At 41.0% G+C, this 16,946-nt stretch overlaps 1 protein-coding gene across 1 annotated transcript in view; it reads right to left on the bottom strand.

The window, feature by feature from the left end:
* Positions 1-701: 701 nt before the first annotated feature.
* Positions 702-16,946, bottom strand: part of gabrb1 (gamma-aminobutyric acid type A receptor subunit beta1) — a 70,986-nt gene continuing 54,741 nt past the window's right edge. Inside the window, exons 7-9 of the mRNA XM_035609560.2 lie at positions 15,820-15,972; positions 5,375-5,628; positions 702-4,693 (exon numbers count right to left, since the gene is read on the bottom strand). Coding sequence (XP_035465453.1) covers positions 4,352-4,693; positions 5,375-5,628; positions 15,820-15,972 — 749 coding nt within the window. The 3' untranslated portion in view covers positions 702-4,351. The remainder of the gene's footprint in view (positions 4,694-5,374; positions 5,629-15,819; positions 15,973-16,946) is intronic.

Raw genomic sequence — 16,946 nt, 5'->3', positions numbered from 1 at the left:
TGAACTTGTTTGTTCATCTTTTTCCTGTTCTCAGAGACACAACCAAGTATTAGGACAGCTTTGCAGGCTGAAATATAGTCTGTCAAAACCTCCGGTGCATTTAATGCAGTAAGAATTTCAAAAAGCTGTGGAACACATTGCAAGAGGAAAAGTTGCCTTGGACGCCCTGAGTTTTGCCAGACCTTGGCAATCTTATCATTTAGCTGAGGACTTTATTGTCAGCTGTAACCTTGCTAAAATGCAGAAAAAGAGTCACAGTCATCACAGCTGCTTGCAGAAATAAATGTAACTCAATCATGTTTCAACTGTCTGCCAGTTGATTTCCCTACTGTGCTGCAGTGACGTGACAGTAGACGTCCAGTTCAAGATTTAAATGACCTCATTAGCTCAAAGGTTCAGATGCCTCTTATTTCCTGGGAAGATGACATAATGACATTGCACCTTCTGTAAAGCTGTGTCCAAAATCACTCACAGTCCCGCACTATAAAAGAAAGTGCGAACACTTTCCTGGACCGACTTTGTCCAGATCTGCGGCGAAGAAGTGTCCACCCTACCAAGTTTTGTGGAAATCCATTCAGTATATTTTCCATATTCCTGCTGACAAACAAGCAAACATACAAACAGATAAACAACAGACAGTAGTGAAAACGTAACCTCCTAGGCAGAGGTAATATGCCAAAGAAAATCACCATAACATGTAGTTGGTAGAGATGTCAGCAGTTTTATTTAAACGCTATTCTTTGAAGTCTCTATAAATTGACACAAAGAATTAGTATTTTATGTTTTCTCCCTCTCACGTGTATCCATATGGCCCCACTTTCAATCTCTCTCTCTCTTTCTCTCAAATACACTCACACACAAATGTCCACTCACGCATTCCTGCACAGTGTGCTATGTTTGTCTTTACACCGGCAGCAAGACACACACACACACACACACACACACACACTGCAATCACACCCACATCCCATTCAACGTGAAAGAACATATAGAGCATAAGAGAAAAATTGTACAGTAATTTTACACAATAAGAGTCCAGCACATGTCCTCCCTGTCCACAGCCTTTGGGCAAAGCAGTTGTTCAAGGCTTCCATTAGTTCCTCAGTCCACTGAAAACATGTCTTTCTTCTCCATGTGTCTTTTGTTGTGGGGAGAGGTCCGCTTTTTTCTCTCCTTCTTTTTTCTTCACTGTCCATCCTCTCTGCTCTGTCCACGAGCTGCAACACTGCCAGCGCGGAGACCAGCCTTGCGGGACACTGAATTCAAAAGATTGTCATCGTAATGCTGGAATGTCTCACTACAATCTATGCTTAGAGAATGGCACTGTACGTTACAGAGCCTCAGAAAAGATCTGAGAGTGTCCAATTCTGGTGTCTGGTACTCCATGTTCTTCTTAATCTAGAAAAAGTACAAGATGGTTTAGAAGTTAATTTAAACCCTGTGAAAATATTGAGATTCTTGGTAAAGGCACAATATTCAGCCATGAGAAAAGAGGACACTGCTATATTGTGTCCTGAAGCCTGTGTGGTTTTGCTGCTTTTTTGTTGTTGTTGTTGTTTTTTTGTTGTTTTTTAAAAGCCCTGATAAGACAGGCATTGGTCCTTACCATCAAATTGCCATACTACTTACATCTGTATATACTAATTAAGGACAATTCTGCTTTATTACAACTTGGATCATATAATAACATTGTACCTTTGCCCGTCATGTCTTTCAGCGCACTATGACAACTACAACAGAGATTTCCAAGGAGTAACTTTGGAAAATGCCCACTTGACATTCTTGTAATCCACTTTTCGGGTGTGCTCACTTTAATGTCAACCTGTGATTTTGGATTATCTCATCAACTGTCGGTTTATTTACAACCTGTCATCTGACTCCTTTTGTATGTTGCTGTGTCCACAAGTCTCTACCGTTAAGTGATCGAGCAAAAAAGTTAAGATAACTGATAGAGATGATGGCCAAAGCTTCTGAATGAATAATAAAGTTCCAAGTTGTGGAAAACTGGAGATGGGGGAACTCAGACGTTCCACTGTGAATATTCACATCCCACTGCGCACACACACACACACACACACACACACACAAACACACACACACACGTATCTCCAATACACACTTTGAAAGTCAGCAGGCCAGATTGAAGAGCCTTAAAGGCCAACAAAGTTGTGTATTGCTAAAACTCCTACAGCATAAATGGGCTTTATAAATGCAGTAGGTTCAAAGTTGAAGAACGACAGAACTAGAACACAAAGAAACCTGATCGAAGTGTTTGCTTAGGTAAACCCTCTCAGATCTACAACTTTGGAGATATCAGGTGACTCTGGCCAGAACAAATTAAACAACCAAACATGCAATGTGTTGCAGAGCGTACCAGCAGACAAGCCCACCTGTGCATGGCCAACCCCCTTGTGTTTGTGTATGCCAAAAGATTATACCCTGTGAATGTGATGAACCATTTCTATTTCAATTCATGCAGTATGCTCTTCATGTTTTTTGGTTGTTCTCTGGACAGGACCTTCAAAAGCCTGCTCTTTACACAGTATCATGTAAACCAGGATAGAGAAATGTGTCTATCCTCTTCCTGTAGAACGCTTTTTAACTGTTTGACAACTCATCCTGCACTCAGGGCCATTTCTTAACTTTTACCTCTAATGAGAAAGCTTTCTCAAATTTTCAACTCACTCCCAGAACGATGAATTCTGCCTGTTAGCGACCAATGCACAGAATCCTACGCTGTCTGATTCATTGGTTAAATCCACAGTTGTAGGCAAAGGTGGTGGCAAGAAGTCCCTGTCAACAGAGAGCAGGCCGTCATCTTGACTTTCCATGCTACTGTCAAATCTGCTGCAGGGATGTGATGCACATTCACTGCTGTTGCCTACTGTAGATGCAAAATATTATTAGGGACAATTCTCTACATAGTTTTGTGTTTTAACGGACACAGGTAAATATGTGGAATCAAATAGCTCTGATATCTGTTTCATGGTGTCTTTAATTTCATGTGCTGGGGTTCAGTAAGCACCCCTGTGTGCAACTAGCCACATTTCCTCTTTACAAGCATTAATTTATTCTAACATACACAACTTAAGCATTAAAACAACAATCTATCCCACACTTGCTATGTGTAAATTAGTTTAAAAATAGTTTTTTTTTTAAAGTCATCACGTCAGAATGCAAACTCCAGTCTCCTGTATGTAAAGTCAGACTTGATATATGCCCATTGATATCACCGACCTCCACAACCTTTCTCTCCGCTTCACTATACTGCACACTGTCAAAGATACACTCCCTTCAATTGCACTGAACATAATTTGTAGGTTAAGAATTGCATTTTAACACCAGCAGCGTGTTTTATCAGGGCTCGGCATTTTGAATGTGGTTTGAAAGCTTGGTGACATCATTGGTCTTTCTGTACCTGATTTCTTTTTAAAGAAAATTGCATTGTATATGCTCACAGACACTGTGAGAATATTGTTGGTACAAATCTGACTACAATTCATTGTTTGAGAAATTAATGGAGTTCCAATTAATATCTGCCCTGTGCTTATCTTAAATACAATGATTGTTCAAAAGCATACAGTATAATGATTATAATACAGGGCCCAGTAGAGCCATGTAAAGATCTATATATATATATGAAGGAAAACTTAATTTGATTTACAATTGGAAAACAGGTAAATGCACATGCACTCAGCACAACCCTAACAAAATCATGATATTCATGAAAAGCAATGTCACATGTTTATTAGGTCATAAATGGCTGTCGAATTTCAACACAATGATACATACCCAACTTGACAAACATTACCTCAGTCGAGGATCACCTTATTCTGATGGCATTCACGCAACCATCTTTTGTTATTACCTGTCTGAGTTTCAACTACAAAATCAAGTGAAAACAGTACTAGTTACCCACTGTTTTTGCACTGGGCTTCTGTATCTCACCTTTTTTTTTTTTTTTTACCTTAAAAGCAAATAAAGTTGTGTTCCATTCACATGCAAAATAGTGATATAACAGAAGGTAAGCAAAAGAGAGATCAAATGAAAGACCATTGCCCATTATGTTAGGGTCACCAAAGTCTTTTTGGCAAGTTTGGACTTCCACTGTGTCCTATTATTTTATCTATATCTATTTTGTATGTATGAGTACAGTAAAAGTGATATATATTTTTTTATAAATTATACCTCTGTTTTATATTATACCTCTGTTTTAAATTGTTTTTACATTGTAAAGACATCCAGTACTACTCGTTCCAAAACAGGATTCATATAAATTATTTTAATTTTCATTGCTGTACAAGACCTAGGTAGCTTTACTAGTAAATCACACAGGCTCACTACTGCCACCCTAGTGGACATAGTAAAGCCAGTAGACCAGGTTGAAGAAGGTGAATATAATTGGGAAGATGACACGCGACCACTTGTCTATGGCGTTGACATCCGTGAGGTCGGGGATCTTGACTTTGAGTTGTGATGCCCTTCTCCTCAAGCGACCCTTCTTATGACTCATTGGCCGGTCAATGGCAGGTCGTCCGTAAAGGTCTCGGCTAGTCATGGGCTTGCGGTACTGTATGCTAGCACTGTCGTAAGAGAACATGGTAGCCCGAGGGTCATTGAGGGCGCCCATCATATCTGATCCACCCATCTCACTGGTTAGGTTGGTCAGGAGGATGTTGCCATGTGCATCAACCTAAGGGAAGTTAACAGATTTTGTTAAATTCATTTTGTAACCTATACCCCAAATACACAGCAAAGTCAATGGATGTTCTCCAACAATAAGCAGCATTTTAATTTAGGTGAATGGAATTCGAACATGTGCTGGACTGCCCCATTCAGGTAAGAGACAACCTTTTTTTACCAGCAGTGACAGTAGAGTGAATATTGTTTTCACCGATGCGAATTGGTGGATCAGCAAGTGTTGTAGCAAGTTCACAATACATTTGCTCCAATTTAAAAAAGTGTGCAGTGGATTCAGTTTAGGAGGATCTTGGGAGGCATTTCATTTAACATATTTGCATCCGTGAAATCCGATTTTACTTATTTTTTACTATTCATTACTATGTTTTGTTCATTTCTAAAATGCAATTATACATAGCCATATCATAGGTTTTCCTTGGTTTCAAGAACATTGAAAAGGTTTTTCATTAAAGTGAGTATAATTGAATTGCATTGATCTGAAAGAAATTGGAGTGGAAATATGTAGGGTATGCGCTTTTTAAAAAATCTGGGTGAGTAAATGAAATGCCCACAAGTAGCAAAAAAAGGAAAGTAATGCAAAAATGAGCATACAGCACCTGAGGGCCTTGGCTTCATGTGCGTGGCCTATACATCATCAACAAAACTGTGAAGCTGCACAAAACCGGCTGCGCACCTGCACTTTGTTGCCCTCCAGTCTGCTCCTATTCTCATTGTTGGATTTGGCAGCCTTTTCGGCTACCTTCTTCTGCAGGTGAGGACCACGGCCAAAGAAGATGTAGTTGACAAAGGCATACTCCAGCAATGCCAAAAAGACAAAGACAAAGCAACCCATGAGGTAAATGTCAATGGCCTTGACATAGGGGATCTTGGGCAGAGTCTCCCTTAGGTGGGTATTGATGGTGGTCATGGTCAGCACCGTGGTTATACCTGCAGACAAGCAGATGTGATGGGAAGGAACAGTTAGACAGGTCTATTCAGCAAGTCTGCATACTGAGGGAAGATCGTAGCTATAGAAAAAAATTTCTCTACAGTCTAAATTCGTCACATGCAGTGTTTATTACTGATAATAATTTACTCTTACTCCTACTCCACTGCAAATTAGGCACATTTTCAGCTAACATAAAATGCATATTGTGACGGCTGCAGAGCCGGGACTTGTGAGCATGGATACTGTGTGTGTGAGTGCTTTTGAGTGTCTATAGGTCCTGGACTGGGTGAAGCCAATCAGTTCTTTACTTTAGCCTCCCTTCCGGATGCCCGTTGCTGGTTCTTGCCCTGCTGTCAGCCAGTCTGGCCACCCTGCATTGAGCTGTTCTTTTGTCTTTTGCTTTGCACTCACAACACGCACCACACATCTATCACACTCAGCACTCATTCACCTGCATACACTGCTGACTCAAACTACGACACCTCATTGTCATTTTCATTATTGTTTGCTTTAAGAAATATGTTTGATTACGTTACTTCCATGTACATACCCCTCATTTGTTGGAGCCTGCAAGCTGGTCATTACAAATTATGATATTTGCAGCTAATATACCCACATCCTCCAAAGTGGACCTACGTCCTTAAGCCAAGCACAACAATGTCCATATGAAAGTTGAGTAATTTGCTCCACCCCAGAACTAAATATTATAGTTCCAGCTCCATCTCAACACTTAGTAGTATGGAGTAATATGTGAGACCTCTAAGTCAATGACAAGGTAGGCAAAGCTAGTTCATAAGTATTTGCCAATTTTCAGTGTATACCACCCTCAAGAAATGGGAAAAAAAAATAATAATAATTCTTGAGGCGATTAACAAGGAGTATTATTGAACACTATACTTCGAAGTAGAACTGACCTCAACAACACTCTCATTTGAGTCCTACTGAGGTTTAGGAGGGAAACATAAGTTATATTTTGAGATAAGAGGACAACTACATGCCTACATACATATACCATGAGGAGGCAGTTGACTACTGGATGAATAAACATGTTTTAAGAAATAGTAAATCGTTGACGTCACAATTTTTAGGCTGAAGGCAGCATCAGAGCTAAAGAAATCAGAATATGGTGCAGATTAAGAGGAGTTCATCTTCTGGAACCTTTATGTGATGGAGGGACTTACCTCAGTGTCAAGCTTCATTTCTGAAATCACAGTACAGAGTAAGGCCTTCCCCTTAGAGAGTGTGACCACTCCAACAGAGAAGGATTTTACAATGGAAGGCATGGACTGACTCCTTGACCAAGCTTGAGATCGGAGCATTTCCCCTGGTAGGCTCTGGTAAGAGTCTTCCATATAGCCAAGTGCTTCTCCAGTCCTAATAAGTAGACTGGACTCAAGTAGAAGGGATGGATGGAAATCATGCTTTTAGGCCTCTCAGGCCAATACTACTATCTTAAGGAGGAGCTTCAATGTCAAAGGCAAGGAGTTGGAGTTACCGTTCACAATCCTAATGTAAAATCGTTATCCTTTCCTTGACAGAAATTGATTGTTAAGTGTGGGAGGCCGGATCGACAAAGCCAGAGTGGAAAATGAAGATGCTTATCTCAAGCATAACATTCACATGAAGGAAGTTGAAGTTGTCTTCTTCTGGAGTGTGGTAATCTGCCAGCCTTTCCTGACAATATCTGGGCTTCTTAACCTCTGGTAAATTTTTTCATCTAAATTTGGAAAAATTTGGACCCTGCTGGTAGTCGAGGCATATAAGACAAGTACCAATCAGGAAGATAAGATAAGCCTTCATTGTCATTGCACAGAGACCCATACAATGAATGAGTGACCACAGCTGGAGGTGCATCGACTGGGTAAAATATTGCACATGATGTATGATATTGTAAAATATTGCAGATGTTGCGTGATAATGAAGGCAAGTTAACGGTTCGTGTGTGAGTTGAGTCCATAGGAAGAAGCTGTTTTTAAATCTGATAGTTCTGCTTTTTATGCTCCTGTACCTCTTTCCAGAGGGAAGCAGGCTGAGCAGGCAATGACCGGGGTGGAGGTGTTCATGGATTCAGAATGCTAATGTGGTTGACGGTGTCGTTTCCGATTGAATCCCAAATCTCCATATTATAGTAATGGTAGGAGTCATTGTCAAGGTATGATTTCATAAATTTAAGTATACAAGTATGAATATATTCTTGAGAAGTAAGAACAAAACATGTGCTCTTTTAACTATCATTATTTCACCATGACTCAAAATACAGGCCTGTTTTGCTATATATACATATATATATATATATAAAATGTTTTTAACACAATACAAATTTAAACAAACCTTGATTGTTTGCATTTTAAAAAATTAACTAATTTAGTTTTACAAACTTATATTCCTTGTATCAAGAGCTCTGTCAGAACTAAAATATACTTATAATTTAAAAAAAAAGTTTATGCTTGGAAATTTAAAAAAAGTTACTCAGTGTACTTTTAACCTGATTGCACATTCAGGTCCAGAATTGATGTAGTATCTGAAATATGTGTAAAAAGCTGTGCAATCCAAATATTGATAAAGAATATAAGGTTTACACAGTTAATAATATTCTCGTTTAATATTATCTTTGCATGTGGTTGGGCAATTTAATCAATGATGTGCTTGTTTGTTTGGGGATTTTAAACCTACAGTTCATGCTCCTACCTCGTGAAAGTGCAGCTCAATGAACAGCAGCTCCAAACAATATAAACTAAGTGGAGAGCTACCTATAGAGAGCAATAACAGTAATCCATACCATACTTTATAATTCTTAACAGTTACCACCAAACCCGGCTAAAAATAAACATATGAGATGAATGAAAAGGACTTTTTTTCTGTCGGCTAAGACATAATCAGGCACAGGTGTTAGCACAGTAGAGCTACAGTTGTATATTATATAGCCCTTTGTGCATCTTTGACAAGGGAACCCTTGGCCTCATAATTTTAACTAGAGATGCATTTTTTGAAGGAAAGTGCTTGCAAGGCAGCAAGAATATAAAACCCTCTCAGCATAAAAGTTTTTTTAAGAAAGAAAGAAGAGACAGAATGAAAGACAGACAAATGTATTGCTGTTAATCATGAAGCTACTCCTTTCTTACCACCTCCACTACACTGTCCTGCTCAGTCAGTCCCTCCCTGTCACACACCTGATCCTCTGTCTGCTCCTCTGCTTGGGTGTGGCCATGGCCAGCCACCTCTTCCCCATCAAGCTCCACCTGTTGCTGTACAATGTTGGATAGTGACTTTATTGAAGCTACTGCAATCCATGCATTTCGTGGCATCCGCATAATTGGTAATTTCTTTGGCCCACACTAAACTTCTCTGCACCCCCTTGCACTTTTGTTTCTTCATTTTGATGCTCTCGCTTCAACCATCCACAGACTCTTGGCTCTGAGCCACGGTACCTGACATGAGATACAGAGGGCAGAGGGGGAGTGGTGGGGCCCAGAAAGAGAAGTGAGAGGGTCAGCCCAGTGTCCATTTTGAAAATGAACCTATGGGCTGCTGTCCTGGCTTCATGGGCCAGTCGTTGCCCGATTTTTTATTTTTTTATTTTAAATCTGATTTTATCAGACCCAAAGCAGCATTGGCCCACAGGGGAAATGCCCAGTATATCAGAATACCAGTCCAGGCCTGGGGCCAGCAACAGTACAAACGTATCAATTTTAAGCACACAAAACTATGGAGTAGTGTATATGTAGGCCTATATGTAGCAACGGTGATGCATTTTAAAACTAAAACATATCAATGTGGATGTAGCCGGACCTCCAAAAAGTAAAACATTCAGCAGGCCTATCACATTCCCAGATCTATGGCACCACATCAGTTAATCATTTATTTTATTTACCCCTCTCTCTGACAACAAGCTAACAAAACTCCTCATTGGTAGGTGTCCAACTACATGTGCACTAGACCCCATTCCCACCACATCTCCGACAAAAATGCCAGGAATCACACGTGATATTAGCCTCACTGGCTTTGGAAACATTTCCAGCTGCATTCAACCTGATGCCCAAAAAGCTTTCACTCAACCCTGCTCAGGTTAAGGGTGAGTTCCAAAGAGAAGACAAGTTGAACAAAACCAGGATTGCACTCTGTATTTGTACTGACAATCTTTGCGACATTTGCCATAGTAGTGTTGTTACTTCCATTATCATCTAAGGCTATCGAATTGTGGTTTTAAACAAGTCTCAGAATTCATCTCATTAACCACCTTCCTTGATCCAGCTCAATTGGGCTTTAAGAGCAGCCACTCCACTCAAACAGCTCTGTCATGAGGAGCTTAAGCTACAGATGATCGGTTCTTATCTTGCAGGACCTGTCAGCAGCCTTCGATACAGTGAACCACCTCACCCTGCTAGTGGTTCTCCAATGAGGACATCTTGTTCTTTCTTGACTTGAATCTCTCTGTTCCTTCAGTAATTCATGGAATGGAAAAACACACTAAACCCAAACCCTCTCCTACAGGAGTGGCTCAAAACTGAATGTCTTGAAAAAACTTGTTGAACAGAAGCTCCCCTCCTATCACCTCTAACACCCTAATATACTTTGCTTGCTCCTACTGTGCCCTTTCAGTACACTTGTTTACCTGATCATCTACCATTTATTTATTGAACAGATTTAAAACGTACTTACTGTTATTCAAGGTCTCCTATAGTAAAGCTTTAGTGCTGTTCTCTTCTTCTTCTTGTTGTTCAAAGCAAAAAACAAAGTAAAACTAAAAAAGATAAAAGCCTCCACTAAATGAGCAAATGTAAATGCAAAAAAATGTGGCAGCTTAAAATGAGAAGCGCTAACAAGCGCAAGTGGGCAAGAAGTCCAAGATCTTCATCAAGTTCTAGTGTCGGAATATGTGGACAGAGTTTAGTCACTAGAGGGGTTTAAATTATAGCCTTTGTGATCTGATCTCTCAGGAGGAAGACAACCTCCTACTATTATATTGCTTTGCTAGCTATACTAGCAAATGGTCAAGTGCGGTTCCAAAAATTTTCCTTCGTCGAACCAGTGCGCCTTACATTTTAGCTGGTCTGTCTGTGTGGAGTGTTATGTTTTTTTTTCCCACCAGCATACAGCGAAGAATAACACAGTCTGAGCCAATCAGAGGCAGAGAAGGTGCTGGCTGTTGTCTCTGATTGGCTCAGATCCTGGTATTCTTCTTCGATGAATGTTGGTGGGAAAAATAAATCAGGCATAGTTAGGGATTGGGACTGAAATCCGGTATTAAATGGGCCCCGGGGTAAAATTGTCAAAAACCGTAGTATCGGTCCCTGCTAACGCTAACGTTGGATCGTTAGCAACACCAGGTTATTAGCAGCGTCAGAGCATTAGCAGCACCGCGACCTGCTCCCACTGTCCGTCACATACACAGACCTAGTGCTTCGTGTGACGATGGCGCAGAGAACCGGCCGAAAGTCTGGTTCTTTGGTTTTTTGGTACTTCACCAAAAACGATGGAGACAACACTCGCTGCCACAAGTATAACAAATGTTTTGCAAGTAAAGGCAGTAACAGTGGAAATCTGTCGAAACATTTAGTGAGACTGAAAGAACACTCTTCTTCTGCTGGTCAAAGTCAAAGACAAGCCCAAAGTCCCTTCACAGCTGCAGCTAGTTGGAGGATGATTGAGGAGAGGGTAAATGAGTGCCACCTCCCTGTGACCCGGTTCATAGTGAAAGGCCTACAACCCTTTACAACGGTAGAGTCCAAGGGCTTAAGGTAACAGTCTGTCCGTACATATTGAGTTGTGTTACTTTTTTTCTTTGACAGGCTTTATGTTGGTCCCATCACTCAACATCATGTACTTTATATTAATTATTTGTTCAAAATAGTGCTGTTTAGTGTTCAACAATGAACTGACAAAAAAACTTTTTTCCATTCCGACATGATAATAAAATTTAACGCTGCTTATAATAAAGCGAAGGAAGAGCTACCATTTCCAAAATGTAGGTCTCAAACCATCCTCATGAAAAATCATATTTATTCCTGTTTACAGTCATTTACATAATATGTTAAGAAATTAGCAATGTATATGGAAACTGTCAATAAAGGAATAACACGGTGCCAAAATGCACAGCGAAATTTTTTGGGATGCACCTAAATTATCTGCTGGTGCATCTAAATGAAAAAGTTAGGCGCTCCACTGCAACCAATGTAAAATGTTAGTCTGGAGCCCTGAGTAAGCTAGTGACATGTATGTAACCACTCCTAAGAGCAGAACAACTTATCAAAATTATCGTTTTGTTTTACAAAACAGACAAAAGTAGCTCATAGATTTGTCAAGTTGTTATCATTCCATAAATATACATCTACCTCTAATTTAAAACTTTAAAGCTTTCAAAAAAGGCTGCTGTGCAGACTGGGGCAGCATCAATAGAGAGGGTCTAAACAATGGAATAAACCCACTCCAGTAAAAAAAACCAAAAAACATTAATACTGATGTTAAATCTATCTTTAATAAATTAATACACTTCATTTATTTAAAAAAAAAATTAAGAAGAAGTAGTTCCCCAGATCATCATTGGGGATCAGTGATTAGTCATTAGATATGCACATTAACGGCTCATCCATGCATCTACCGGCTGCTGATTGGTCGACTGGACATTCTGCTGCTCTCCCAAACACACTGAGCACATTCTGTCCCCAGAGCTACAGTCACATTTCAATGACAAATATTAGAAACTCTTCTCTAGGGAGAGTAGTTAATATCTTAATACTTTTTTATATACTGCATTTTCACAGATATCAACCGCCCCTTTGTGAATCGCCACCTTATTTAGGTGGAGGGGTTTGTGTGTCCCACTGACATCTCTGAGAATCACCACCTTATTGTGGTTAAGAAGCTTCTCAGCGGCAAGGAGCCAGGTGTGGATGTGATTTGCCTAGAGATGCTTAAGGCTCTGGACATTGTGGGGCTGACGTGACTGACACGCCTCTTCAATGTCGCATGGAAGTCGGAACAGTACCTGCAGAGTGGCAGACAGGGGTGGTGGCTCCCATTTTCAAAAAAGGGGACCTGAGGGTGTGCTCGAACTATTGGGGTATCACACTCCTCAGCCTCCCTGGGAAAGTTTATTCCATGGTTCTGGAAAGGAGGCTCCAACCAATCGTTGAACCTTGGATAGAAGAGAAACAATGTGGATTCCATCATGCTAATGGAACTGTGGACCAGTTTTTTACCCTAGCTGGGTTACTGAGGGGGTCATTGGAGTGATGAGGATCAGCACCTCCAGGTCTGAGGCCATGGTTCTCGGTCGGAAAACAGTTGATTGTTCTCTACGTGTTGGGGGTGAGTTACTGCCCCAAGTGTAGGATTTTTTGTATCTCGGGGTCTTGTTCACGAGTCAGAGGAAAATGGAGCTGGAGCCAGCTTGATAAATGTTTACTTACTTTCATGATTCTTGCATTTTCGAGTAAAATCTTCATGGTTGAATGCACATATTGAAAATTGCTTTGGACAAAAGTGTCAGCTAAATAAATGTACTGTAATTTACAGATCGACAGGTGGATTGGCGCGGCATCTGAAGTAATGCGCGCATTGTACTGGTCCATCGTGGTGGAGAGGGAGCTGACCCACACTGTAAGGCAAAGTATTCGATTTACTGGTCAATCTACATTCTCTACCCTCACCTATGGTCATGAAAGAGAAAGAGATTGTGAACTAAAGTGGCTAAGATGAGGTTCATCATAGGGTTGCTGGGCTCAGACTTAGAGATTAGATGAGGAATCTGGACATTCGGAGTAGAACTGCTGCTTCTTTGCGTCGAAAGGCACTAGTTGAGGTGGTTCAGGCATCATGTCAGGATTCCACCTCGGCTGCTTCCTTTGGAAGTTTACCAGGCCAGCCAACTGGGAGGATACCTAGAGCTAGACCCAGAACTTTCTGGAGGGACTACATATCCCATCTGGCCTGTGAGCTCCTCGGGATCCCCCAGGGTGAGCTGTAAAGACTGGGCGGGGAGAAGGATGTCTGGAACACCTTGCTTAGCTGGCTGAATCCGTGACCCTTATAAGAAGAAGAAGATATATAGATGAATGGACTACTGCTTCACACAGGAGAGTATATTCCTGTAAAATCTACTAAAGTGGCAGTAATTAAGGAGCTGTACTGTGCTCTGACTCAAATGTGGCACACACACAGACACACACCCAGTAATGGAAGACTTATGGCTATTATAAACCCTGGAATGGTTTGACCATTAACTTGATGTGCCTTTGTCGACTCAATTACTCAGGCCCTTCTAGCGGGCCAGATGACAGAAGGCTCTCTCTTGCCTGATCATAATGTGACTACAGGATGTCAATGTGGTTAGAGTGAAGCAGACTGAAGTGGTGACAGGCCCTATTTGATAAATATCAAGAGAATAACATTACATCGTGAATGTCTTTTGAACAGTAAAATCTATACAACTTAACATCAGCATGTTAAATCTACCTTTCTCTCGCTTATCTCCTCTCGCTGTCTCTGTCCTAGGGATGGGTATCGTTCGAATTTTATTAATTTTGATTCTGCTCATCGATTCCAGTTCTTATCGATTCCAACGTCTTTTATTCTTTTAAGTGTTAACTGAAAATTAACATTATACACATTTTGAGCTGGTTGCTGTTGTAATTCATTATTAAAGGAAACCTACATACAACTGATCAAGAAGGCTGGCTCTATAATAGGCTGCAACTGGAGACATTTGAATCTGTGGTGGAGACGAGGACACTGAACAACCTGTAAATCATGGATAAATCCGGACCATCCTCTCCAACACAAACTGGATGGACAGCAGAGATCCTTCTCCAAAAGGCTCATACATCTTCGCTTTCACATGGAGCATTACAGGAAAATCTCTCCTGCCACAAGCCATTAGACTATACAATACCTGACCTCTGTCTGACATATACTCTGGACTCACTTCATGACATTTCAAAAAATTCTGAAGCAGCGGGCAGTCGCCACAAAATTAAGGTGTAGGAAACCCTGCGTTTAAGATGTTCCACATAAAAGAAGAAACCAAAGGATCTCAGCTCACACATTGTCCAGTCACACCATACATCACTTTCTGTATGAAAGTGGACTCCATGGAAGAAGACCCAGAGAGACCCCACATTTGAAAAAGTAACATAAAGGGACTTCCTTTTGCTAAAATGCATGTTGACAAGCCACAGGGCTTCTGGGAGAATGTTCTGTGGGCTGAACAGATCTGAGCTTTTTGGTTAAGCTTTCATAGACATAACTCCCTCCCTACTGTGAAACATGGAGGAGGCTATTGTTATGTTATGGTGTTACTATGCTGCCTTAGGCACACGGAGCATGCTTCTGTGCAGAGCAAAATTAAATCAGATGATTAACAATGCATTATGCCCATTGTTGGAGAGCTCTGATTCATTCAAAAGCCCTGTCCTCTCCAACAGGATACTGACAGAGCATACATCTAAAAGCAGCCAAAACTGGATGACAGGAGAACATTGGATCATTCTGATGAGGCCTGCTGTTAGTCCTGATCTTAATCCAACTGAACAGCTATCGGAAGTGCTGAAACTGACAGCTAGGGGGGAGAGAACTGGAGCAGCTACAACCACTACTTCAACCACCACAGCCAGGCAGACTAAAGCCCCTTTCACACTGGCCAAAAAACCTGTTTTAAACCTGCTAACACCCAGCGTTTTCTGCAGTGTGAGAAAACGTTTAATCGGCATTCAGCCCCGGGTCAAATGAATGTGCAATAGACCCGGGTAATGATCGGCTTCACCTCCGATCGGCATTGATGTGAATGTCACACCCGGTTGAATGCGCTAATTTGCGCGATGACGGAAGCAATGAAGGCTCGTCTCCTCTGTCAGTAACTGCTGTTACCTCACCAGCTCGCAGCCTCCGAACTGTATTTAAGAGATCTCTCGCATGTAGCTAGCTCGCCTAGCCTAGCTTTGGCTCGTTGGTGGTAAAAACTAACACAATCCAGATCATCGATGAGGTTTAGAACGGGGCACTTTATTTCAATAGGTGATCAAACAATGTAGTCGAATACAACCTTGATCTGATGACAAAATGCCATGGCATCCCATCTGACCGTTTTTGAGATATTTCAGTCTGGTTCAAAGTGGTGCAACATGATGTAGATCCACACACTCTATAGCAGCAAACTTAGCAGCTGATCTATAAAGGGTTGAAAGCTTACTGACCTAATGCTACTCTGGCAGCCGAGGCGTCATAGTTGATCCAGAAGGAGACCCAGGACAGGATGGTGATGAGGGTGGAAGGCATGTAGGTTTGCAGGATGAAATAGCCAATGTTCCTCTTCAGCTTAAAGCTTAGGGACAGACGTGGATAGGAGCCTGTGAAAGACAAAGTACAGGGTGGCTGAAGTCAGCTAGATCTGACGAAAATGTAGTATATCTTCACAGTGTGTGTACTCTCAGTTGCTGATCAATCTGAACTGGGTTTGCTCTTTGTAAATATGTGAGCAGGAAGGAAGAACCATCTTTTCAATAAGTTTAAGCCTAGATTTTACCACACTGAAATGTACACATGACTAAATTAACATCACATACATCATATAACTAGTTCTTAAGTAGGGCTTGGATGTTACTCAATAAATGTTACTAGTATATAACAGCTGCACAGCGGAAAAGGTACTGAACAATTTGCCTACAAGGGTAAACACATAACATATGGCCTGACTGGATTGACTAGAGGATCATCTAATTAAAAACTGACGGCATACGCCACATCAGTGCAGTGCAATACATTATTGCCTGAAACATGATGCTGCAGCTAACATCCTTGTTTACAGTGTCCCATGCTTTCTAATTGGATGCTTAGTAACCAATTTACACATTACTAAAGTAGTGTCTCTTATTAATGACATAGACTGTGGTCTGCCCTTGCCCCCCTCTTGCCAGCTCTCTCCCTCTCCTTCTTTCTCCCTATCTTTCTCCATCAAGAGCACCAGGAGTAATCCCACCACACTGGTGGGAAGGTCAAAACATACATTAGGTTTTACCATCCTTGCGGGCGGGTGATCAAAGTTCATCAAGTTTGGTACATTTGACCCAATATAGTAACTTGATCATTTAAAACTAGCTAGTAGTATCAAGGAAGTTAGAAACTTATGATATAAGAACTTTGCATTTGTCAAACTAGAATTGCACTCAGTACCTCTGTCAAGGCCCAACAGTCCCCTTAAAATCATTCAAGTTGCACCAAATTGCACACACTCACAGATATTAGTGCCCTTAATATGCCTCATTCTTTCATCACGTTCCTTCCATTATTTCCTTTGAAAATGTAAAGAATCCGACCCTATCTT

Source organism: Scophthalmus maximus, chromosome 15 (genome assembly GCF_022379125.1).
Source record: "Scophthalmus maximus strain ysfricsl-2021 chromosome 15, ASM2237912v1, whole genome shotgun sequence".
Classification (NCBI taxonomy): Eukaryota; Metazoa; Chordata; class Actinopteri; order Pleuronectiformes; family Scophthalmidae; genus Scophthalmus; species Scophthalmus maximus.
The sequence above is the reverse complement of the archived record's forward strand: the minus strand, read 5'-3'. Positions and strand labels throughout refer to the sequence as shown.